Genomic DNA, 27,230 nt, shown 5'->3' with positions numbered 1-27,230 from the left:
ATGGAGGGGGTAAATGTCCACGTCAGCTGCAGGCTCGTTTGTGGCTGACAAGTCCGATGCGGGATAGGCAGACACGGTTGCAGCGGTTGCAGGGGAAAATTGGTGGGTTGGGGTTGGGTGTTGGGTTTATCCTCCTTTGCCTTTTGTCAGTGAGGTGGGCTCTGCAATCTTCTTCAAAGGAGGTTGCTGCCCGCCGAACTGTGAGGCGCCAAGATGCACGGTTTGAGGCGATATCAGCCCACTGGCGGTGGTCAATGGGGCAGGCACCAAGAGATTTCTTTAGGCAGTCCTTGTACCTTTTCTTTGGTGCACCTCAGTCACGGTGGCCAGTGGAGAGCTCGCCATATAACACGATCTTGGGAAGGCGATGGTCCTCCATTCTGGAGACGTGACCCACCCAGCGGAGCTGGATCTTCAGCAGCGTGGACTCGATGCTGTCGACTGATAGTGTTTTGATTACCATGGAGATGGGGATTTAACATTGGAGTGCACTGGAAAACTCAATATAGGTATCCCCCACTTCTTGAACGTTCACGTTACGCCATGTTACTTATATGAAAGACCTATGAGAGTATCTGATTTTGCTTTTACAAAAAAAAAGCGAGTGAAAAGTTATGGTCTCCGGAAGGGCTGTCAGTTGCCGCGGCCAGACTCAGGGTGATGGTAGTGAGCAAAATAATTGGCGACAAGGAGGTCTTGCAGGAGCTGGCCTCGGTGGCCACCATGTTGTATTTGGTTTCAGCCTTTTAATAAGCTGAGAGCAAACGGGAGAAGGAGGAAGAGTGGATGGGGCTTGGGAAGGAAAGGCCTGGGACGAAAGGAGTCAGCAGCAGGAGAGAGGCCCTCAAGTGGTGCCAGCTGAGGAACAAGAGGCTGGAGGTGAGAGGCGGTGAGTGGGTGAGGGAGAAGAAAGAGATGAAGTGTGTGTTCATTGTATGTGTGTGTGCTGGGGGGGGAGGGGTGGTGTTGGAAGCCAAGGGAGTGACAGTCTGAAAAGGTTTGGGAGCCGCTGCGTTAGGTGAATTTGGTATGATTAGATGCGTTATTTTTTGGGGTCAGGGAACCCTCAAAAATATTTCATAGGAATACTCTAGTTTTGGACAGCAGGGGATAACTGTACACCTAAAGCATCAGGAAAGCTCTCTTATTATGTGAGAAGATTAAAGATTCCAAACACACAAAAAAAAATGTTTCTGAAGGTATAGCTTCTAAGCTGTTGGGTTTCTTTACATTACTACATGAAACCACCTTATATTTGCATTTGCCATTTATTTTTATTTGTCTTATTCTACAGGTAGTTTTAACCACCATATGACATTAACATCCTGGGATAGAATCTGAATTAATTTAGATTTAGAACCATGTTTTCTTGCCAGTGTACGTTGCATTGTGGTTTAGCAATTTCTCTCAGACTCTGAAAGCCTTTGCACTGCACCAGATGTCCTCTGATCTTGCATTATCAAATTAATTGATGCATCAGGGTCAAGAGGTTAATGACCTTCTCCTGTAATAGGTTGACCTTCCAAATTTCTTCAATGCTAGTGTATTACACTAATCAGTGTTTGCAGATTTTCTTGTTTTATGTCCTTCCCCGAGAAGTGAGTCGAGAACTAACAGAAGCTAAGAAATAGGAAGCGACCTTTTAGGTCCTCACACCATAAAACCTCTCATTGCCAGTCCTTGGTATATTATAAATGCGTTATGGTCCTGAGTAAGTTCTTTCTAGCATGTTTGCTAAGACAGCTCCCATAGCCTTATTATGGTTCCCCTTCTTGTCCAAAGCCAGTGGTTCAAATTGGTTCTCATTCCTCTAAACTCTAGAGGATAAAGGCCCATTGTGATCAACCTTTCCTTGAGATCAATCTATGGAACCTTTGATGCACTGCCTGTATAAAGCAGGTTTATAGCTAATTGTTTAGCTAATTGGTCTTTTATCTGTTGATTTGTACTTTTCCCAAGCCCTTTCTTTTGATTCTGACACCAGTCTGCTTTTTACTTATACCTTGAAGGAGGGCTCAAGTGGAAACATCAGTTACCTATTTTTACCTCCTATGGAGACTGCGAGATCATCTGTTCCTCCAGCATTTCTGTGATTTTAGATAGAACAAGAGTTTTACTTTTGAACATCATAGCTCCATCTACTTAATCACTTGTACTTGACCTTGGTTTCATGTTTTAGGATGTCCAGATCATTTTTGACAATTGAATTCATGGGACTCATTCCATTTAAATCAGTGGTTTTTATACCCACCCCCCCCCCCCTACCCAACTCACATTTCACCTTATGTGCTCTGTGATTGGTAAGGGATTGTTTAAGGTAGTATGTGAGTGGGAAAGGAAGGTTGAGAATCATTGCTCTTAGAACCAATTGTTACTGAAATATTTTGCTTGAGAAAAATTGTCACTGGCCCATTTCTTTTGGAGTTATGAAACCATGCACATAACAAGTCAATTAGGTACGATTAAAGCAGTGGTTTTCAAACCTTTTTCTTTCCACTCACATACCACCTTAAGCAACCCCTTACTAATCCCAGAGCACATATGGCATAGGAATTGCTTAAGGTAGAACGTGAGTTTGGGTGGGCAGTTTGAAAACCACTGATTTGAATCATACTCTGCTTTTTGCTTCTTCCCACTGAAATAGATCGCCTAATGAGATACTCAGTTTGCCATCTTTTCTTTCTCAACCTTTTCACCCTTTTGCAGGCACTGATATTGCATGTTGACTTCAAGCTCTTGAAAAAAAAATGCAACTTGTTAACTTGTTTGTTCATGTAAAGTTGTCGACGTTGGCTTGGCAATCCTTACAATACTTTCAGTTTCACTAACACATTGATACCTTCACTGTCAATGGAAAGGAAAATAAAGACAGCTGATTAATCATAAACTAAGCAATGCCGCTTTAGTTGCCCATTCAGAGCCAGCTCTTCAGCGCTTGACGTCCTGCTTTGCGGAAACTGCCAAAATGTTTGGCCTGGAAGTCAGCCTGAAGAAAACTGAGGTCCTCCATCAACCAGCTCCCCACCATGATTACCAGCCCCCCCACATCTCCATCGGGCACACAAAACTCAAAACGGTCAACCAGTTTACCTATCTTGGCTGCACCATTTCATCAGATGCAAGGATCGACAATGAGATAGACAACAGACTCGCCAAGGCAAATAGCGCCTTTGGAAGACTACACAAAAGAGTCTGGAAAAACAACCAACTGAAAAACCTCACAAAGATAAGCGTATACAGAGCCGTTGTCATACCCACACTCCTGTTCGGCTCCGAATCATGGGTCCTCTACCGGCACCACCTACGGCTCCTAGAACGCTTCCACCAGCGTTGTCTCCGCTCCATCCTCAACATCCATTGGAGCGCTTACATCCCTAACGTCGAAGTACTCGAGATGGCAGAGGTCGACAGCATCGAGTCGACGCTGCTGAAGATCCAGCTGCGCTGGATGGGTCACGTCTCCAGAATGGAGGACCATCGCCTTCCCAAGATCGTGTTATATGGCGAGCTCTCCACTGGCCACCGTGACAGAGGTGCACCAAAGAAAAGGTACAAGGACTGCCTAAAGAAATCTCTTGGTGCCTGCTACATTGACCACCGCCAGTGGGCTGATAACGCCTCAAACCGTGCATCTTGGCGCCTCACAGTTTGGCGGGCAGCAACCTCCTTTGAAGAAGACCACAGAGCCCACCTCACTGACAAAAGGCAAAGGAGGAAAAACCCAACACCCAACCCCAACCAACCAATTTTCCCCTGCAACCGCTGCAATCGTGTCTGCCTGTCCCGCATCGGACTTGTCAGCCACAAACGAGCCTGCAGCTGACGTGGACTTTTTACCCCCTCCATAAATCTTCGTCCGCGAAGCCAAGCCAAAGAAGCCAACCTAAGTGCTACTAAGTCAAAATAATCCCAAAGGTTATGAGCTTCTGTGCAACTTTCTCCTGCATCCTGTAGCACTAACAGAAATAAGGACTTCCACTGCCAATATTTTTTTTCTGCACGCAGAAAAACTCACTAAAAACATTATTAATATTTAAATACATTGCCCATAATAAATCATGCTGATTATTAAAATTTGGCCAAAAAATATTTCAATATCAGTAAACATATGAGTCTTAGCAGCATGCAGAAGTCCAGGAGACCCATAAAATTGTACCCTGCGACTCCAGCATCAGTATTACTTTACATAATTCACAGAGCGTGATCTGAACAATTCAGATTTACTAATCAGATTTCCTGGCAGGCAACGCTGTATATTAAATTATAATACCAAGGGTATACATTTGAGATGCAACACAGAAATGTTGGACGAACTCAAGCGTCCCTCGGCAGTAAAGATATATTATCTATGTTTCAAGCCTGAGCCCTTTCTCTAGGTATGAGCAAAAAAAGACAGGTGTCTGTGTTAAAGGTTGGGGGAATAAAACAGGAGGAATGGGAGGGGTGGGGGTGGAGGACTGATGAACAGGCAAAAGACGTTAATTGGATGGGATAAGAGAACAGGGAAGAGGAAAGGTGAAAATTAATTTTAGCCCTGTGAAAGGAGACAGGGAAATGGGAAAAGAGAGAGAGAGAGAGAGAGAGAGAGAGAGAGAGAGAGAGAGAGAGAGAGAGAGAGAGAGAGAGAGAGAGAGAGACGGACAGATAGACAGAGACAGAGAGACAGAGGTACAGAAAATGAGACATGGGAAAAATAGTGGGTGGTTCTAATGGAAACTGGAGAAGATGATGCTAATGACATCCAGTAGGAGGTGTTGTTCCTCCAATTTGCAGGTGGTCTCAGTCTGATAGTGCATGAGACGATGGACAGACATGTCATCAAGGGAAGGGGTGGGTAACTGAAATAGGTGGCCACTGGGAGATTCACTATTTTGGCGGGCAGAGCCGAGGTACTAATAAAGAAAAACAACTTCCCAGTCTGTCTCCAGTCTCTCCAATGTGGAGGAACCACTGCAACTTAGAGGAACAACACTTCAGATTCTGACTGGGCACCCTGTGAATGGATGGCACGAACATCCACTTCTCCATCCATCTTTCCTCATGTCTCTTTTCCTCTAATTCTCTTCCATTTTCCCTCTGTCTCTTTTAACAGAAATCAATGCTCACCTTTCCTTTTATCATATCACATTTATTTTGTTGGTCTATTTCCGCCCAATTCCATTCTTTCCTCCCTTTTCCCCAGCCTTTAGCACTGATGCCCATCGTTTTTTTGCTCATACTTTGAAGAAGTGCTCAGGCCTGAAACATCGGTAATATATCTTTACCTCCTTTGGACGCTGTAAATCCAGCTGAGTTCCTCCAGCATCTCTGCATTCTGACTACAATCATAATGTGTGCAGACTTCCTTGTTTCACTGCATTTAAGTTGCCCTATGTTAGTAACATGGAGTTTCTTGCCCTCTGCTAATTCAGCCTGATGCACCAACAATAACCTCTACAGTGCTAGAGGCTTCGATTCGAGCCAAAGAAAGTAAAGGTTTGGTTTATACTTGAGGAAACAAAGGAAACCTTCAATACTTAATAGTCACTCACTTGCAAATACTGTACTTCAAATGGTGCCAGTTCAAAACTTTAAAACATTGAATGTAGTTTAATGACTGCACTAATGCAGCTATAAATAAATTTTTGAAAGCAGGCTAATGCCAATACTTTTATTTCAGTGCAATTATTCCTACATGAACTTTGATTTCCAGTTAAATGTTCTTTTCTTTGAATCATTCCAGTCTCGAGGCATTCAATCACCAAGTCTGTATCACAGATGCCAGCGCTCTCAGACACTCATATTCAAAGAGGCATTTTTAATATGTGACTGGCAGGCTATTTGTTTGTGATGGGGATTGGCTATTCAAATCTGTTTGCTGCTAGTTCCATATTTAGATGTGATATCACCATGAGGTCCAAACAGCTGAAGTTCAACATCGATATCAAAAACCTCAATCTATATAACCAAGTGGGACACTGATTGGTCTGACCTTATTTGGAAATATGCCTTTAATCTCCTTGGAGAAAGATTTTGTAAACCAGGACCTGACTGTTGATCCCTACTGTTGCTAGTAGGGAGCTACCTGATGTTGTGGGTGGGGGCGAGGGTTTGCTAGCTGGGACCTACCTACTCCATCAAGCTTTACTAGACGCTACTGACTCTTGACACACTCTAGTGACGTGGTCGGAGGTGGGTGGAGAGTTGATAGCATGCATCAACCAAGACACTAGTGATGTGGGAGAGGGTGGAGGGGGGCGGGTCTGATGGCCAGCGATGGCCACGATCATATGGGGGGAGACCACCTCATTTGGGGTGGCAATGACTGCAGATTCCCCCCCTTGGAACTGGCACTGGACAGAGCTAAAGGAGACATAAGGATGGATGGGTTGGGGGTGGGGAAGGTGTCAAATGGAGACCAGAGAAGTCAATGGTAAAACCATCCCATTGGAAGGTGCCCAGATGGAATATGAGGTGTTGTTCCTCCATCTGAGTCCAGTCTCTCCGATGACCACAATGTGAGCAGTAGATGCCTCCTGCAGATTCACAAATGAAGAGTTACTCCACTTGGATGGACTGTTTGGTGCCCAGAATACTGTTGAGATAGGAGGTGTGGGCACAGGTGCAGCACCTCCTGAGGTCACAGGGGTAGGTATCTGAGGAGCAATTGGTGGGAATAGGAGTGAATGAGAGAGTCATGGAGTGAGCAGTCCTTGCAGAAGGTGGAGAAGGGAGGAGAAGGGAAGATGTGTCTGGTGGTGGCATCACATATTAGGGGGTAGAAATCAATGGATTTCTGGATATCAAAGAATCATGTGTTAGTTCAGAAAATTGACCCTGAGATAGATCAGCTTTGATTTTGGTAAGTAGCAGAGCAGGCTTGAAGGCCTTCCCATGCTCTTATTTCTGATGTTATGATAATGTTACACACGTGCCTAAATTGCAGAGAGCTACCCGTTGATAAATATGCCAAAAGGTTTCCCATCCCTTCTCTTCTTTCCTCCAATCAGAGAGCATATTTCTCAGCCCTCTGACCCATTTCCTGATCACCTCTCGGGACCTTTTGCTTCTTCCCCATCCCATCTTTCACTGCAATCCTGTGCCATTTCCCCCTTCCCCTCCTCCCACAACCTCTTAATCAGGTGAATACTGGAATTCTGGCATTCCCAAGAAAGATTTGAGGCTTGAAACACCGACTGCCTGTTGTTCTCTGTGGCAGCCGTGTTGACCTGTTGAGATCCCCCAGCATTTCTGTGCTTTTCTCTACTTCTCCAACACCTGCTGACTCTTCGCTTACCTCTAAAGAGTCGTGAGCAAATTACCCGAGGTTCCCTCCCCACCACCGTGCCTCCCACCCCACGGACATGGACAGGCTGTGAGCACTGACATGGCATGCGGAGTTAGATGCGGAGCTCGAGATAGCGGCGATTGTACTTACTCTGAGTGGGACATCGATATGGAGCGTCTGATAATGGAATGCGCCTGCCTGAAGAAATCCAACTTTGACATACATCGGCAGCTCGTGTGATTTGCAACACTGATTGTTATGGGTTTTGGAATCTGGGAAATTGGTACGGTAATCTCAAATAGCTGGTAAACAAAAGGAAATTAATTAGGAGTTAATAAATTGGAAAATGTACAAGAAAGTAAAGCATATCGATTGTGAAGTCCATTTGCTCGTACGACTTCTGCACAACAAATTCTATTTCCGAACTCTGTAACTTATCACAATTAATTTATACATTATTCTCTTCCTGTACTAAAATGTGTACATAATGCATTTTCATGTAAAATAAGTTCAAAACTTATGATTTCTCCAAACAATGAGGTAGCACTGTTAATGTAGCAGTTAGTATGTCGCTATTACAGCGCTAACAACCCAGGTTCAAGTCTGGTGCTCTCTGTGAGGAGTTTGTGCATTCTCCCCGTGACCTGTTTGGATTTTCTCTGGGTGCTCTAGTTTCCCCCGCCCTCCAAAATTCTATGGGGGGTTTTTTAATTAATTGGAGTATTTGGGCAGCATGGGCTTGTGGGCCAGAAGGGCCTGTTACCGTGCTGAATGCCTGAAATTAAAACAAATATATAAAAATAAAATCCTAATAAACCTGAGTCTTTGAGAAGCTCCAGGACCCAAATTCTCTAGCTGAGTTCAGTTATCACCTCTGTGCTCTCTGTTCTTGGAATGGAAGCTTTTTAAATGTTCCACATGTTCAAATCTCTCTGTGGCTTCACTATTCGTAAACTGGTAACAAGATCGCAAGATATGGGTGCAGGCCAATCAGCCCATCGAGTCTGCTCTGCTATTCTATCATAAGCTGATCCATCCTCCTACAGGCCCACTCCCCAGCTTTCTCCCTGTAACCCTTGATGCCCTGACTAATCAAATGCCTGTCATTTTCTGCCTTAAATACACCCAATGACCTCTCTTCCACAGCCACAGGTGGCAACAATTTCCGAAGACTCAAGAAGCTCTGACTAAAGAAATGCCTGCATCTTTGCTTTAAATTGATGACATTTTATCTTGAATTTGTGCCTTCTTGTCCGAGACTCCCCTACCATGAGAAACAACCTTGCCACATTTACTCTCTCCAGGCCTCTCAGCATTTGAAATGTCTCTGGGAGGTCCCCCCCATTCATCCTTCTGTACTCTGACAAGTACCGTCCAAGAGTTGACAAATGTTCCTCATATGCTAGCCCTTTCATTTCTGGTATCATTCTAGTAAATCTTCTCTGAACACTCTTCAATACCAGGACATCCTTTCTCAAATAAGGCACCCAGAAATGTACACAGTGCTCCAAGTAAGGTCTCACTAGTGCCCTATGGATTCTCAACATCATATCCATGCTCTTACATCCGATTCATCTCGATATGAATGCCAACATTACATTCACCTTCTTCACTACTGACTCAACCTGGATGTTAACCTTTATGGTATTCTGCATGAGAATTCTTGTCCCTTTGCATTTCTGAAATTTGAATTTTCTCCCCATCTAAATAATTGTCTGCCTGTCTATTTCTTCTACCCATGTGTATTACTATACATTTTCCAACATTGCATTTAATTTGCCACCTCTTTGTCCATTCTTCTAATCTATCCAAGTACTTCTCCAACTTTGGCCTCTTGCACATCTCTGCTACGTCATTGGAAACTCCTTGGACTTCTCTGCCTCTCTTTTGTCTTTTGACACATAGATTCAACAGGATGGGACAACATGGCCCTTTGATGCATCAGGTCCATGTCAACCATACATAAAACCCAAGCCTTTGGTTATCTCATTATTTGTCAGTATTTATCTCATTACCAGACTCTGAAGAGATGAGACACATTTTGCTTCAATAAATCCCCATGTCAACCCAAATTGTTATTATCTTTCACTACGTAAGCCAGGAGTTACAACATGACATGAGGGGGCAGAATCATATTTCAATAGTTGTTTAGAATAGGTAGAAAATGACTGGTTACCGAGGTGGGATGGGTTACATCACCACTCAATGAGCCGAGGGGTTTGAGATGGAATGCAATGTGGGGCGGCACGGTTAGCCTGATGCTGTTACAGCACTAGCGATTGGGTTTGGGGTTTGAATCCTGCGCTACTTGCATGTTCTCCCTGTGTTTCCTCCGGTGGGGCTTGGGTTTCCTCCCATTATTTGAAATGTACTGGGGATTGGAGGTTAATTGGGTATAATTGGGCAGCACTGGCTCCTGGGCTGAAATGGCCTGTTACCATGCTGTATGTGTTTTTTTTAATTAAAAATTGATACCATTTGTTGGGAATGGACTTTAATTCAAAATTAAAAGTTCAAAGTTCATATTTTCTTTATCAGACATGACATGCATGACATGACAAACAACCCTGAGATTCTTTTTTCTTGCATGCGAGGCAGAATTACCACTTATTGGTAATTCAAAAAGCTGTACTTAAGAAGATATGTACATATGTAAACAAATAAAGAAATGTAAGCAAGCTGACTCTGCAATATAGAGAGAAAAAAATCATTAAAGTGAGAAATTAAGATATGGATGGAATCTATAGTGAGGTTAAACAAAGTATACTCGCTATTCACTATGATTTTGAGGCTTGGTATAAAAACAACACCATTTACAAATTGACTGACAATACCACGATATTGGGTTGTATAAAAAAGGGGTGAAGGGTTAGCATTCAAGAGGGAGATTGAAAACATGGCTGAATGGTGCACCAACAACATCAATGTCACCAAAACCAAAGAGCTTCAGGAAGGGAAAAACAGGAGTGTATGATCCAGTGATCACTGAGGGGGATTAGAGGTGGAGGGGGTAAGCAAATTTAAGTTCTTGGGAGTTACTATCTCAGAGGATCTTTCCTGGACTCAACACACTAATGGCATCATGAAGAAAGCACGTCAGTTCCTCTACTTCACCAGGAGTTTGTGGAGGTTTGGTATGACATCAGAAACCCTGGAAAATTTCTACAGATGCGTAGTGGAAAGTGCGCTGACCGGCTGCATCAATGTCTAGTATGGGGACAGAGCAGAAAACCCCCGCAAATGTTAATGCACACAGACCAGGGCGTCACAGGCGATGTCCTCTCCACTAATGAGAACTACAGGGAATGCTGCCAGCAGCGATCATCAAGGAGCCACACCACCCAACACATGCCCTGTCCTCACCGCTACCATCGAGAAAGAGGTACAAGTGCCGTAAGACTCACACCACCTGGTGTGAGCTGCTACCCTCTACCATTAAACTCATCTAAGGACTCATTAGAGACTCATCTCAGGACTCTTACCCTTGAACCTATTGATTTTTTTTCTCTGTATTGCACAGTTAGGTTGTTTACATTTCTCTATTTCTTTAAATGTGTGCACAACTTATTGAGTACAGTTTTTTACACTACCAATATGAGGTAATTCTGCCTTGCCCACAGGAACGAAAAGAATCTCAGGTTTGTATGTGATGCCACGTTTGTACTCTGACAATAAATCTGAACTTTGATGGTAGCATTATCGATAGAAGCAAAAGTATGCATACGTTGCTCATCCCTGCTTCCTTCTATTTCATGGACGCCTATCAGGAAAGGATATTATCCCCCTAGTCTCTACATGCTTCCAAACCCATGCTAATTACACTGATTCTTCACCTTGCCTCTAAAATGACCCAAAGTTCACTCTGAGAGGTGGACAACAAATACTGCTCCTGCCCTTGCTGCCCACATGTATGACAGCAAACAAAGGCAAGAATGGCGGTTCAATGACGTTTCAACTGTGACAGGTTGTAGCTGTTGTATTCTATTGACATTGATGGTGGGAAACAACTGTTGTTTGACACCATTCTTGCATACATTGGACCCTGGAAATCAAGAGCAAATTTCTCCTTGCTTTCAATATAACATCAAAAAAGAATCCCATCACCCTGGGCCATGCCCTCTCCTCACTACTACTTTCAGGCAGAAGATAGAGAAGCCTGACACCTCCTGGCTCAAGAACAGGTTTTTTTTTCCAGCAACTGTCATGCACTTGAACCTCCCTGTGCTACCATAATACTACTTCAAGATCGCCAGAGATCTGTCTGCCCCCTGACGCGGACCATTTCAGTACGATGACCTACTGTGAATATTTTTTCCTTCTTTTTTTTCCATTCCTTTCATTATATGATTCTTTTCTCTTCTTCTGTGCTGCTACAGGTACATGCTTTGTGTTTTATGTACTTGGAAGTTGCAACAAGTAAGAGTCCCATCTCATCTAGACACCGCACTTTCACAAATGACGTTTGTTCATTCATTCATCATATAAGCAACAAGGGATGATTTTAACATGCTGACTGCAGCTCAAGGACATCTACTAAAATGCCCAAAAAGTCACTCGCTACAAGAGTGATCTGAAAGGCAGATGGTCTTTCTTGTTTCTCTCTATATACCGGCAATTATCTGTAAGCACTCGTGTATTGATAATTGCAATTGTGAACATTTTTTTCTGTTTAGATATTGAGGTCTAGTTCTTTATTTTAAAACAGGATGATGCAGCAGAGATAGAAAGTCAGACAGGGGCACCCGATTATGGAAATTAGAGCAAAAAAAATGAACTGCTGGAGGAACTCAATGGTCAGACAGCATCCATGGAGGAAAATGGACAACCAGCATTTTATGTTGAAACACTGCTTCAGGACCCTGATCAATGGGCTGCCTCATCTCTGTGCCAATAATTCCATGGTTCTTTCCTCATGGATCCTCAATGGGTTATGTTACAGAATTATGTTATTATTAATCATATATATATATATATGAATATATGTATAATTCTTCGTAAAGGGACTTTGTGGGTTGGGAACAGGAAAAAACACACTAAGACACTTACACACAGACACATTGTGTCTGTTATGACTAGCTGTAAGCAGAGCGATAAAAACTGGAGTGATTGGCCATTGAAATATTGAAGACAATGAATATTTGCTCAAAGAGACAGTTTGACTGCTACTTCAGAACATTATGCAGTTTGATTATTGTTATCCATTGAAACCTAAGACAATGATGTTTATTCAGTCAAATCAGCTGCCATTTTGCTTGATGGCTGGGCAGACAAATCAGAGGCATTTCCTCGTAAACTTTTAGAAGAGGAAGAGAGGAACTTCAAACAAAATAAGTGGTGATGTCATGTCATGTGATAGAGACACTTCAAGAAGACATTTTTAATATGAACCATGCTTCATTTGAAGTCAGAGGTGCAGTAACATTCAATGAGAGAGGTACTGTTGTGTGTTCTTCCTTTGATAGGGAAAGAACACAGAATCAGTGGCTTTGAAGGAAGGGTCACTTTGACTGTCTCTTTGTCAAAAGAGGGCAGTTTTACATGTCCAATAGTAATGGTCACTTCATTTAACCCTTGCCTGGGTTGGTGAAATCATCGTGTGAAACAAAAGTTCCAGAACCTCCACACAAGAGAGGGGAGTTTGTGAAAAAGTCATTCGTATGAAGAAATATTTCTCAGAGGGCAAATCTACAAGAATTCATGAGTTTGAGAATTTTTGAACTCTGAGTTTCAACACAAATGATTTCTGAGATGGAACTTTAAAATGATTTCTTCAGAATTGTGCCTGAACTGTAATAGTTAGGGATTCCCCCCCCAACACATACACACAAGTGCACGCATGCACGCACACACACACACACACACACACACACACACACACACACACACACACACACACACACACACACACATACAAACACACAATTTTGCATATAGTGGGGTTAAGTTTAGAATTAAGTAAGATTTTATATTATTAATAAAAAAATATTGTTTTGAAGATATTTGAAGGTCTTGGTAAATTTCTATTGCTGTTGATCTATGTTATAATGGTTGACAGGTTTAAGTATTTATCAAAATATTTTTTAATAAATATTTACATGCAAGATATGGATTTTGCTGTCAAGGGCAACATTTATTACCCATCATTTTCCAGAAGAGCATCAGCTATCAGTAAAACACAAAACAATAATATCTCTTACTCTGGCTAGTAAACTTAAAAAACTTTGGCATCTATCCTCTTGAAGAAACACCATGTTATTAAATGTATATTCATGGTTTATGACAGTAAATTGGAGAGGTGCATTTTATTTTCATGCTATGCCGAAGTATAATTAATGAATCCATAAAATTCATAATGATTTGACTGCTGTAAAACCAACATTTTTTTACAACTGAAATATCAAGCCATGCAACTGGCAGAAGCTCAGGATGTACAGTAGAGCTTAAAGATGTGTTACGAAAAGTCAGCTGCAAACAATTCAGCGGTTTGAGTCAAGTGAGTTCTTACGTGTGGATGTACATGACCATCAGACCACAAAACAAAAAGCAGAAATCTAGGTAGTACATCCAAACTCAGACAGATATGATTCATATTGTCAAAATATTATGTGCTCCACTGCAGCTCAGCAATGCCTACTTAACTATGGCAATCGTGTTTCTTTTGTCACAAAGCTTGAGATTTGCTTTGTACAAATTATTTTGACTTTCCAGCATTGATGACTCCACATAAATTGGCCGTAACATGCTTTGGAACATTGTGAGGTTGTGAAAGAAACCATCCAAATGCAGACCTCTCTCCCTTTCAGCTTTATTAGTTTTGGGTCTGGCATTCTGGCACGTTCCATGTCTGGGCCAAAGTTGCATTTCAAAGTTTATCTTTGTTTGGTTTCCCTGGTTGTTTTATTGAGTGGAGTCTCCCAAAAGAAGATAAAGTAATCTGATTCTGATAAAGTGTCTACTGCACTTAAGTCTGCATCCTTCTTGGATTCACGTGCTTCCTTTCGGTTTTAGTAGTAAGGGATCCTGTTCTGTCAAGGATAATGCGTCATGAGTTGCTGTTTTTGTCTGTGGTTCTGGTATCCTTATCTCGGTTTTCACTATTTGCAAAAGCTACTGAACATTTCTTATTATCTCATCACCTCAGAGTATAAAATATGTTTCAGGAGGAAGTGAACCCCTTGGCTATTTAAGTCTATGGTTATATCACATACATGCAGCAGACATACAGCGTGGTAACAGGCCTTTCCGGCCCATGAGCCTGTACCACCCAAATGCAGCAATTAACCTACAACTCCCCCACCCACCCATACATTTTGTAAGGGTGGGAGGAAACCGGAGCACCCGGAGGAAACTCACACAGACACAGGGAGAATGTACAGGCTCACAGGCTTCAGATTAAATTGATCCTGCACTGGTTCTGAAAGGCTTTTTATTGTGAGGTAGAAGGAGTCCATTCAGTCCATCAGAGCTAGGTCAGCTCCCAACAGATCAATTCCATCTATCCCATTCTCTGTCTTATTTCCCTGTAGCACTCCAAAATATTCTCATGTCCCTTTGTCTTCTTAACAATATTAAGAGATAATTTCAAAGAGTCAATTAATCAACAAGCATTTCTTTGGGATGCAGGAAGAAACCCGAGCACCCAGTGGAAGCCCGCCAAGTCAAAAAGAGAACATGCAAACCCCACATAAGCAGCAGAGAAGGCCACGATCAAGCATGTGCTGATCGAGCTCTGAGGCAGCAGTACTCTCATTTCTATAGCACTGTGCACAATAAGAAAAAACGGAACAGTTATTTTCATGTATTCCTTTCCAGCAGGGAGGAGGTTACTTTTACCTAGAAGAACTGTGCAGGATAGAAACCAGGGGAGTAGTTCCCCGGGAACTAAGTTGATACGCCAATAGATAGATGACTCTCTTCTTCCTTCTCCTATACCCTAGTCTCCTGTACCTCCACCAAGTGAGTTGATGTCACTCCTCATGAACCAAGTGTACCAGAATAAACAGGTGTGTTCAGGGTGGTGACGGCAGCAGTGCCGAAAGGGGTGGGTGGGGGGCTCTGACTGGATCACATTACTAGGTTCCAATAAGTAAATTTCTACCTTGTAGGCTGTGTATTTATCAAATCATTTCTGCTTTTAATAAATGTTAGTGTTATTTTAGATTTTGTGTGTTATTTGGTATGATTTGTTAGGTTACTTTTTTGGGGAGGGGGGGCGTCTGGGAACACCCAAAAATGTTTCCCATAGAAATCTTCACTTCATGCCATTTTGGCTTAAGACGGGGTCCGTGGGAATGCTGCAGTTTCGAAAGCAGTACTGTGTGCATCGTCGAGCCTCTTCAGAAAGGAGGAGGAGGAAAGTATGTTGAAAGCACTTCAGAGAAGCTTCCTATACTGAGAAAGGCTAGGGAGGCATTTTGGTTGAAATGGATAAAAGGGCTTATGTGCCTGCCGCATAACTCTATCTCTGATTTGCAGGCTCAGCTCATATTGACTGGGGTTCAGAAGAATTAGAATTTATTCAATCTTGTGGAGAAACTATCTTCTCAGGTGAGAATCGGGAACCAAGGGTCACTGCTGCCACAATTAAACTTCTTTCTCTCAGATGGATGTGTTATTGAGAACTTTCTTCCTTCCTCAAAGAGAGGTACATTCAGAGTCTGGCTATTTTTTAAGGAAAAGTTCGTTAAACGTGAAGGTACGTCACCGGAGGCTGGAAGAAAAACGGAGTCTCGACCAGCCATTTTGAAAGGGGGGCTTCCCCCAACCTATCTGGGGGGGGAGGGGGGGGCGCAGCACATTTAAAGGCCTTTTCTTTTCGCAGCACGTAACATAAATTTTTAAAGTGTTTTTTTTTAATGCAGTCGATTGGGAAGAAGTACAGAAGAAACAAAATGGTGGCATCACAGGGAAGAGAGCCCATAAACTTTGAGCAGTCTTATGGGGTGGGGGGGGCATAGCTAAAAAAAGGTTGAGAATGGGTGATCTGGGTGGACCATGAACGTATTGAGTGTCCGAGGCCATATTGTTCTCTTAATTCATGTATTTATTTGGCCATAATTCTTATGGTCCAGAAAAGGCTTCATTTGGTCGCTACTGTCTGAGATTGCTTTTTTTGGGATGACGTACAGAATGCTGATCACATATTTCTATATTTTTGAATGTACGTAAGATGTTATTTATGTATTTGACTTAACATCAGTAATGTAAGATGCTGCTGTTGGGGATGTGATCGAGGGTAACTCAGATTAATTTCTTGATCAGAGTTGTTCAGGATGCTTCGTACCTCAGGCTAGAGCCCAGTTTTATATCCATGTCAGGTGCTTAGGTAGCAATAGTTGAAGCAAGAATCCTGGGCCTACAGTTGGCTCCAGGAGAATATGCCATGAAGTGGAGGATCACATCTTTCCGGTGTGTGCTAACCAGTGATGGCAATGACCTTGGAGAGTACAAGGCCCCAGAGATGAACAAAACAATAACTGGAAGAGGATTCAGCAAAGTCATGATTCCCTGGAACAAATCGAATTGTGGGAAACTGACAAAGACGCCTCTTTCACACTGGCACCTTGTCTTAATAATTGAAGATCAATCTACCAGTTAAGGCTCCAGTTTGAAAGCTCCTTAATCGGCATGCAGGCATCAAGTCACTCTGGGGATGAAACAATCTAAGTAGGTTGTATCATTCCCGTATCAACTGACGCCAGAGTGCCATTTATCCCAGTGTGAAAAGGACATGGACGATCCAGGGAAAGAGTAGTGACACATTGACGACGTTTTTGTGTGAGTGCAGGAACGTGAAGGAAATAAAAGGTTAAAAAGAAGGTATAAACTTTGCCGACCTATATAAATATTTATAAATTTCTAAGGATGGTGGGAAAGTCACAGTAGGGGTGTGGGGGGGGGGTGAAGAGAGAGAGAGAGAGAGAGAGAGAGAGAGAGAGAGAGAGAGAGAGAGAGAGAGAGAGAGAGAGAGAGAGATGGAGGATCTTCCCTTCCAGAATTCCATGTTTTATACCACTTTCCCATGGTCTTTTATAAATTTATAATGTTTATATAGGTCAGAAAAATAACAGGGGCAAAAGGGCTCATGCTGTGCTGTGCATAATGTTTAATTATGTTATACTTAGGCATGATTAATTTTGTTTAACTCAGTGGTTCTCAACCTTTTTCTTTCCACTCACATACTACTTCAAGTAATCCCTGTGTTTGTCCTCTATATTAGGATTGCTAAAGGTGGTATGTGAGTGGGAAGGGAAGGTTGAGAATCACTGCTGTAGACACAATTGTCACTGAAATATTTTGCTTGAGAAAAATTGTCATTGGCCCATTTCCTTTGGAGTTATGAAACCGTGCACATAACGAGTCAATTAGGTACAATTAAAACAGAGATTTCCAAATACAGAGCACCTATGGCATCGGGATTACTTAAAGTGGTATGTGAATGGAAAGAAAAAGGTTGAGAACCACTGATTTAAATACAAGATCATAATACATTGATCAGGATTTAGGGCAGGTTCACCATTGCTCAATGCGTCACTCAGACGTCACCGGTGAAGGCTAGAATCTCCTATCCTTGGGAATGCCTTATGATGAGTGTGAAAGGACACAGAGAACTGGTTTACAGTGGTCAGTGTCAAATGGCTTCTTTAACCGGTTCACTGATTGGCCAATCTACTGGTTAGCCAGTGTGAAAAGGGCTAGAGATGAATGCCATTTCATTTAATGTTCCTAAAGTATGCAGTTGACAGTGAAAAAAGTGGTTAATTCCTTTCAATTTTCAGTCGATATGAAGTTCCCACTACAGAATTAAAGGTGAAATTTTGAACTGTGAAATATTTGCTCCAGTCACATGCCAGTTTTTAATGAGTGACTTGTGAGACTGGAAGGGGAGTCAGAGAGAGAAGAAAACATTCTCTCATCCGGAACCTATTTTGGTCTGATCATAAAAACTACAGGAACGAACTAAGTCGATAAAATTGCCAGTGGTGACAAATGCAAACGAATGTCAGTAAAAATCTGGCTTTTAAATATTCAACTGACTGGAAAAATTATAATTTCACTCAACACCCACGAGAGACATCAGAGGTTTTCAAAATCATTGCCCATTACACAGGGACAGAAATAGAAGGAAGAGCAGGCCACTCAGATCCTCAAATCACCTCTGCCATTCTATCAGATCTTGGTTGACATTTTACCTCACTACTATTTCCCTGGTCTAGCCCATTAATTTCGTTAACATTCAAAAATCTATTGATCACCAAATTGCCCTATTTTACTGCTTCTTTATTATTTATTAAACTTGATCTTAGGATTGTAATCCACTAGAATTCTCTGTTCTGAAAAGGTTTGGATGACCAGTTCTTGACGATGTATGTGGTCACGATCAGCGGATTTACAGGAATCAAAAACAAAAAGCAAAGCGAATTTGATCAGTCCTGCTCTCTTTCAATAGCTGCGCAGGCTCAAAGGGAAAGCTCCTGCTTCCACTTTTTAGATTTATTTATTGTTATTAATTTATCTTTTTGAGAGAACATGTGCTTTGCTGTAGGCCGATATTATTGGCTGCACCTAAATACCCTTGAGAAGTTGGTGGTGATCCAGCTTCTTCCCCTGTTGAAAGTGCTCCCACCTACATGGGAAAGAGTCTTCAAAGCTTTCTCCGTAACATTAACGACTACATGAGTGCAGCCTCCAGCTCTTATGATGAGCTCATCAACTTTATCCACTCTGCTGCCAATTTCCACCCTGACCTCAAATTCATTTGGCAACTATTTCCCCTCTCTTGATCTCTCTGTCATTATTTTGGGAGACAAACTATCTCCATACATCTTCCATAAACCCACTTAATCCCACAGTTACCTTTTTCCCAACTCTTCCCACCCGATCTCCTGTAAGGATTCCATTCCTTTTGCTCAATTCCACTGTCTCCACTGCATCTGCACTAGTAAGGCTTTCAATTCCAGGATATCTGAGATGGCCTCCTTCTGCAGCAATATGACTACCCTCTAGAGAATGAGAATAAATCACAGAACACAGATCAGGCCCTTCAGCCCAACTCATCCTTTCTGATCAACTTGACATTTTGGATTAGTCCCACTTGTCTGCATTTGGCCCGTATCCTTCTAAGCTCTTCCTACCTAAATATTTGTCCAAAACTCCCTCCCCTCTCCACTCTCCAGAGGAATCCCTCCTTCCACAACTCCCTCATCCACTCAATCCCTTCTCACAAATTGCCACCCCTTCCCCCACCCCAATACGTACCACTGTGGATGCAAGAACTGCAAGTGTCACACTTCCACCTCCTCCCTCAACACCATTTGGGGGTTTAAACAGTCCTTCCTAGTGAAGCAATCCTTCGCCAGTGAATTTACTGCATCCTGAATTCCTGAGGCAGCCTCCTCTATATCAGGATACTGGACGTAGGTTGAGAGATTGCTTGACAGAATGAGCACCTTCACTTGTCCACTGCAACTACATGGTCCTCGTAGTGGACCAAAAACTTTAATTCCACACACCATTGCCACTCTGACATATAAGCCCATAGCTTCGTGTACTGGCAAGTTCAGATCACTTGTGAATTGCAGGAAGACCACCTTATATTCCATCTTGGCCCTCTCCAGCCTGACAGGTATCAATATTGACTTCTCCAATTGCCGGTAACCCACCCATCTCTCTCTTTGCCTCCTCCCTTTGTCTCTCTTCCTGCAGCTCTCCAGCCCCTTCCCTTCCTTCTCCTATCAGGGGGCTATCTTCTTCACCCATTGCCTGCTTCCCTATCACTTCTTAGCTCCTTCCCCCTCCCACCTGTACCCACCTGTTATCCTGTGCCCCATTCCGTTCCTCTCCCCCACCCCCACCATTTTATTCAGACATCTGCCTGATTTTCAGCGCTCTTGAAGAAGGGCTCAGGGCCCGAAACATCCACTCCCTTCTGCTCTCTCTGGATGCTGTGTGACCCGCAAAGCTCCTCCAGCACCAGTCACCAGCATCTGCAGATTTCTTGTTTACCTTTCACCTGCAGTTGCTATGGTTTCTACTAATTACCTCCAGGCAGTTTGGGCGCATCCACTCCCATGTGTTAGAGAGGCCTACAATAATATTTCTCCCTCGGGAGAGATGTTCCTCCTGAATTACTTTATTTCATTGATTAATTTTATGTTTTATACCCTTGGTTTAGTACTCTCCAGAAATTTGTCATTTATAAATTATTCTTCCTTAGATCATAAATTTGAAATGGTTTTGCACAAATGGACTGTGAAAATATCTTGGATAGCACCTCCACTTACAGAACTAGCAAACTGCTTCAGTCAGAGTATTTTAATAACCAGGATATGCCCACATTGATAAATAAAGTCCATTGTAAATTTAAGGGTGACACGGCCTTCCTCCCAGAGAGGGCTCACATGTTGACAAGCAAGACTGACTTGCAAACTGACAGCTTTCATTAAGTGCCTTTGGCTGTCTCCCGCCCCCCACCCCCCACAATTTCACTTGGGAAACTTTGTACTGCAGAGGAAATGGTGTACATTTCTTTTCCTTGTTCCTTCACTGCACTCCGTTAACAATGAACGCATCTCTCATTCGCCATTTTGAAACCAAACTGAGCTGTGGAGTGAACAGGCCATCAGCTAACCTTAAGGACATTAGGATAAGTGTGGATCTTCAAGCTTTCTCAACACAGAACTTTCTATTCCTGACAGAACTATTTTCTGCTGAGCAGGTAGGATTTTTTTTTGGAGGGCACAATCCCTTTATTGTCGCAAGAAGTGTATACAGGAGTAAAAAAGGCCTGCCTCCACAGCCTCACTTTTATTTTACAGTGGTCTGGGTAAGTCAACTCTTGGTCTGTCATCTTCCATTACAAGCTCATGTTCTCCATTGCCCTCCTTTAGCCTAAGTGCAGATGAAATGTCCAATTATCCTGTGCAGCCATTCCCATGATCACTTGCTCAAACCTCTTTCTTCAGCTCTCCTATCACAGCGACACCAACCTGGGTGGACAAGGTTTACAAAAGGCTAAAAGAGGCCCAATAAATCTAAATAATATTTTCATCTCGATAGAGAATGGTCTTCACCAATGATGGCAGAGGGTGGTTGTAGATGATTTGTATTCTGCATGGAATACAGTGTAGGTCTGCAGGGATCTGTACTTATACCCCTCCTTTGCAATTTTTTATATTAATGATCCAGATGAGAAAGTGAGAGGGGGTGGGTTGGCAGTTGGCAGATGGCACAAAAGTTGGTTGAGCTGTGGACTGTCCTGGAAGGTTGTCAGAGGTTAAAGAGGGTCATGAATAGGAATCAAAGCTAGGCAGATAGAGTTTAACCCAAAAAAGCACGAAGGAGTTCATTTTGGCAGGTCAAATTTGAAGTAGAATTAATGGGAGGACTCTGAGCAGTGTGAATGAACTGACAGATCCTAGGGTCCAGGTTCATAGGACATTCAAAATGGCTACACGGGTTGATAGTGCTGTTAAGAAGATGCATGGTGTGTTGGCCATTAACTGAGTTCAAGAGCCGTGAGATCATGTTGCAGCTACATAAGGTCTTAGTTATGGATTATTATGTTCACTTCTGGTGGGATGTGGATGCTAAAGAGAGTGTGCAGATGAGATTTACAAGATGTTGCCTGGATTGGAGAGCATGCCTTATTGCGTTAAGAAACTTGGTCTTTTCTCTGTGGAGTGAGAGAGGATGAGGAGTGACCTCAGGGAGGTGTGTAAGAGGATGAGGAGCATTGATCATGTAGATAGGAGAGTTTTTTTTTTCTCTCCAGGGCTGAAATGGCTAACATGAGGGTGGATAGTATTATTTGCTTGGGAATATGTACAGGGTGAATGTGGAGGTAAGTTTTTCACACAGAGAATGGTGGGTGCAGGGAATGGAGAAAAATTTCCGATTTCAGATCCAGATTTCAAATTTATTGTCAGGGTACATACGTGACATCACTTACAAGCATGAGGTTCTTTTTTACTGCGGGTGAAGCAGAATTACCACTTATTGGTAGTGAAAAAAAAACTTTACATAATGTACACATGTAAACAAAGAAAGAAATGTAAACAAGCTGACTGTGCAGTACAGAGAGAGAAAAAGAAACAATAAAGTGCACAAGTCGGAGTCCTTAAATGAGCCCCTGATTGAGTTTGATGTTGAGGAGTCTGATGGTGGAGGGGGAGCAGCTGGTTCTGAACCTGGTGGTGTGAGTCTTGTGGCACCTGTACCTCTTTCCTGATGGTAGCAGTGAGAACAGAGCGTGTACTGGGTGGTGTGGATCTGTAGAAGCTAAAATGATATAGTTTCTGTAAATTGTAATAATCAACAATGTTTCGATAACTGAAGAAATTATATTTTATCAAAGATGAAATGCAACACAGTTTGAAATTGTATTTACATCAATGAACAACATTAAACTCAACTGGATTTCATCATGGAACAGAGTGCGATATGAGCGTAAATAATCTAAGTTAAACATGCCGAAGAGAATAGGTCTCTACTTGATCCTTGATGACTGCTGGTGTTCTCGAAGGTGGGGAGGGTTTTGTCTATGATGCCCTGGGCTGTGTCCACTACCTTTTGCAGGGCTTTCTGCTCAGGGGTTTTGGCGTCACCTGTACTAAACTGCGATGGAAGGTTATGCAGTCAGGAATTTCTAGACCAGTGGCACTCAATCTTTTATTTTCCCACTCACATACCATCTTAAGTAATCCCTTACTAACCACAGAGCACCTATGCTACAAGTGCTCAGTGGTTAGAAAGGGATTACTTAAGGTGGTATGTGAGTGGAGGGGAAAAAAAGTTTGAGAACCTCTGTTCTAGCAATTGGTTATTAGGTTGGCACAACACTATAGGCAAACGGGCCTGTACCATGCTGCAGATTTCTTTTCCTTTTTAAAATATTTTTATTAATTTGATAGAGAGAAATATTACATGTATATATTGTTTATATATAAATTAATTATGTAGCTTTTATATAAGGCAATACAGAATACAAGTCACTTACCAATTATATATTGTCTTACATAATTCTCAAAAAAGTGAAATATCCTGATAAGAATTTCACTCAATTACTTACATTGTGATTATCTAAATAGAACAATCTCTTCTAGTAATAAAAAATAAGAACAAAAGAAAAAACAAACCATACTAATCTAACCTCTCCCACTAAACACAGTCAGCCATGGTGCAGATTTCTATGTTCTATATTCTAGTGTGAAGGTTTAATTGAGAAGTTTGGCGGCTCATCCATGCGGCAAGCAAACTTGCTCCAGCAGTCACAGACAAATCCACAGCCAGCAGTGGCCAGGAGGACACTAAGTGCAGGGCAGACTTCGGCCTGGAAGCCAGCAAAGCGCGGGAGTTACTGGAAGCGAGTTCTTAAGCGCGTGCAGATTCAAACAGTAAACAGTTGAATTGGACCCTGCTCAATTCAGTGTGTTGCTTTCACTAGCTGTGATCAGCGCGACTAAATTAGTGACCCTAGAGGTCCAACGGCATTTGGACCCAGCATGAACAACTTAGCCAATTTCTGGACCACACAACCCCTTGACCAAGCAGAGGCACAGTTTCAGGTTAGACAAATTGTCTCAGATGCCACTAGGTATTACTTCATGATGGGTGCTCTTGACCAAGAGACAGCGTTATCGACTTTCTGCATCAGCTCCCAGTGACAGACTCTATGTGCGGGACAGACCTTGGCCCAGAAGCCAACATCACTTCTGCCTCACAAAGCGCGGGGTTGCTGGGAGGGGTTCTTAAGCGCGCGCTGATTCAACAATATACAGGTCAACCGGACCCTGCTCGACTCAGTGTTTTGCTTTCACTCGCTGCGATCAGTGTGACTACAAAGTAAAATAAATAAAAATATACCAGACACACAAGATGCTCCAGCTATGAGACTGATAGGTCAACCTCTTGTGTGACCCATGCATATCAGCTGTATATTGGAGGGGGGGTAGGTAGGTTGTGTGTGGTTTATTGTGGTGAAAAAGGGAGCTTTCATTCAAAAATGGTGGAAACTAATCCTCAAAATTTTAAGCTGACGACTAAAGAAAGAGAGGAAAAAAATGAAGAACTATTGAGCAGTTAGCCCGAAAATAGCAAGAGGAAAGAGGATGAATCTATTAAGCAGTAACCTTTGGAAAATAACAATAAAATTTGCCAGTCAACATGGATTTATGAAAATAAAGTCATGTTCAACAAATCCACTTAAATTAATTGAGGTTGTATACATATATATAGACAAATAAATAAGGGTAAACCAAATTATGTGTTGCATTTGGATTTTCAGAATTCAGGTGCCACCCAAAAATTTACATGAAATTAGACCATGTAGAGTTGTGGTATTTGTAATGGAGTGGTTAGTGAGGAGAAAGTAGCGAGCCACTTTCTGGTTGGAAGATTGTGGTCAGTAGAATTCTACAGGGATCAGTACTGAGACCCAACAGTTCACGGTCTATATTGATGATCTGGATGAGTGGACCAGGTAGCCTGCAGATTACATGAAGCAGGATGGCAGCACAGGCCATGATGAATTTGTAGAGAAGCTTCAGGGAAATGTAGAGAGACCAAATGAATGGGGAGGACAAAGTATACGGTCCAGTGGGTCGAGTGGCACAGTGGGCTGAACTGTCGCCCATCTGGCTCGCTGAGCAGCCTCGCAGTGATGTGGGCCTGGCCGCTACTCACACACCTGGCCGGGAGGAGAGGGGCACCCACGGCAATGTGGGCTGGATTGCGGCACACTGGAGATAGGGGCACTCACTTTCAAGATGGCGCGGGGCTCCTGTCATCTTTATTGTAAGACACAAGCCCCTCAGGTGAGTGGCAGGCACAGGGTGATGTCACTTCCAGTTCCGAGCTGGGAGGGGTTTAAAGGTGGAGGCATTTAGTAGCTCTACTGGAGTAGTCTTTACAACAATATATTATGATCCTAGGGCAGCTTTTTTACCCACCCTTATCAAACTCCTGAATAAATAAATGTTGCCTTTTGCTCTGTATAAACTCCGTAGCACTGTAATTCTGCACTGTGTTTTTAACTGCTGTAATATGTCTGGGCCATTGTTAATGGAGAAGGGTTCAGAGAGCTCATTGCTGTATTTGACCCAACCTTGTTGGTTTTCGTGCAGTTGGATAACCATGTTGAGGAACGATGGGGGGGCATCCGAGGCTCTCTAGTATTTGCCAAAGCCCTTTCCTACTCACGGTGTCGAAGGCTTTGGTGAGGTCAACAAAGCTGATGTAGAGTCCTTTGTTTTGTTCTCTGCACTTTTTTTGGAGCTGTCTGAGGGCAAAGACCATGTCAGTAGTTCCTCTGTTTGCGCGAAAGCCATACTGTGATTCTGGGAGAACATTCTCGGCGATACTAGGTATTATTCTATTTAGGAGAATCCTAGCAAAGATTTTGCTTGCATCACTTACAAGCCTGAGGTTCTTTTTTTACCGCGGGTGGTTCCCCTGTAGTTTGAGCAGTGTGATTTCTCGCCTTTGTTTTTGTACAGATGATGATGGCATCACGAAGGTCCTGAGGCAGCTTTCCTTGGTCCCAGCAGAGCTTGAAAAACTCATTCAATTTGGCATGCAGAGTTTTGCTGCCAGCCTTCCAGACCTCGGGGGGGATTCCATCCATACCTGCTGCTTTGCCACTTTTCAGTTGTTCAGTTGCCTTATATGTCTCTTCCCGGGTGAGGACCTCATCCAGCTCTAGCCTTAAGGGCTGTTGAGGGAGCTGGAGCAGGGCGGATTCTTGGACTGAACGGTTGGCACTGAAAAGAGATTGGAAGTGTTCTGACCATCGGTTGAGGATGGAGATCTTGTCGCTGAGGAGGACTTTGCTGTCTGAGCTGCGCAGCAGGCTTTGGACTTGGGGTGAGGGGCCATACACAGCCTTTAGAGCCTCATAAAAACCTCTGAAGTCGCCAATGTCCATTAACAATGGCATGAAGCAAGGCTGCGTTCTCGCACCAACCCTCTTTTCAATCTTCTTCAACATGATTCTGAAACAAGCCATGAAAGATCTCAACAATGAAGTCGCTGTTTACGTCCGGTACCGCACAGATGGCAGTCTCTTCAATCTGAGGCGCCTGCAAGCTCACACCAAGACACAAGAGCAGCTTGTCCGTGAACTACTCTTTGAAGACGTTGCCGCTTTAGTTGCCCATTCAGAGCCAGCGCTTGACATCCTGTTTTGCGGAAACTGCCAAAATGTTTGGCCTGGAAGTCAGCCTGAAGAAAACTGAGGTCCTCCATCAGCCAGCTCTCCACCATGACTACCAGCCCCCCCACATCTCCATCGGGCACACAAAACTCAAAATGGTCAACCAGTTTACCTATCTCGGCTGCACCATTTCATCGGATGCAAGGATCGACAACGAGATAGACAACAGACTCGCCAAGGCAAATAGCGCCTTTGGAAGACTACACAAGTACTCGAGATGGCAGAGGCCGACAGCATCTAATCCACACTGCTGAAGATCAAACTGCGCTGGGTAGGTCACATCTCCAGAATGGAGGACCATCGCCTTCCCAAGATCGTGTTATATGGCGAACTCTCCACTGGCCACCGAGACAGAGGTGCACCAAAGAAGAGGTACAAGGACTGCCTAAAGAAAGCTCTTGGTGCCTGCCACATTGACCACTGCTAGTGGGCTGATATCGCCTCAAATCGTGCATCTTGGAACCTCACAGTTCGGCGGGCAGCAACCTCCTTTGAAGAGGACCGCAGAGCCCACCTCACTGACAAAATTACAAAGGAGGAAAAACCCAACACCCAACCCCAACCCACCAATTTTCCCTTGCAACCGCTGCAACTGTGTCTGCCTGACCCGCATCGGACTTGTCAGCCACAAACGAGCCTGCAGCTGACGTGGACATTACCCCACCATAAATCTTCAGCTGCGAAGCTGAAGAAGAAGAAAGAAGAAGAAAGAAAGAGTATGTCTGGGGTAACTTTCTGGACTGCTGGTAAAAC

At 43.1% G+C, this 27,230-nt stretch overlaps 1 protein-coding gene across 2 annotated transcripts in view; it reads right to left on the bottom strand.

Moving 5' to 3' along the window:
* The window catches only part of vegfc (vascular endothelial growth factor c), a 198,517-nt gene that overhangs the window by 33,290 nt on the left and 137,997 nt on the right, over window positions 1-27,230 (bottom strand). For both annotated transcript variants that reach the window (XM_069940796.1, XM_069940786.1), the window contains exon 4: window positions 7,418-7,569. In XM_069940796.1, coding sequence (XP_069796897.1) covers window positions 7,418-7,569 — 152 coding nt within the window. The remainder of the gene's footprint in view (window positions 1-7,417; window positions 7,570-27,230) is intronic.

Source organism: Narcine bancroftii, chromosome 1 (genome assembly GCF_036971445.1).
Source record: "Narcine bancroftii isolate sNarBan1 chromosome 1, sNarBan1.hap1, whole genome shotgun sequence".
NCBI lineage: Eukaryota > Metazoa > Chordata > Chondrichthyes > Torpediniformes > Narcinidae > Narcine > Narcine bancroftii.
This window is presented reverse-complemented; position numbering and strand designations above follow the sequence as displayed.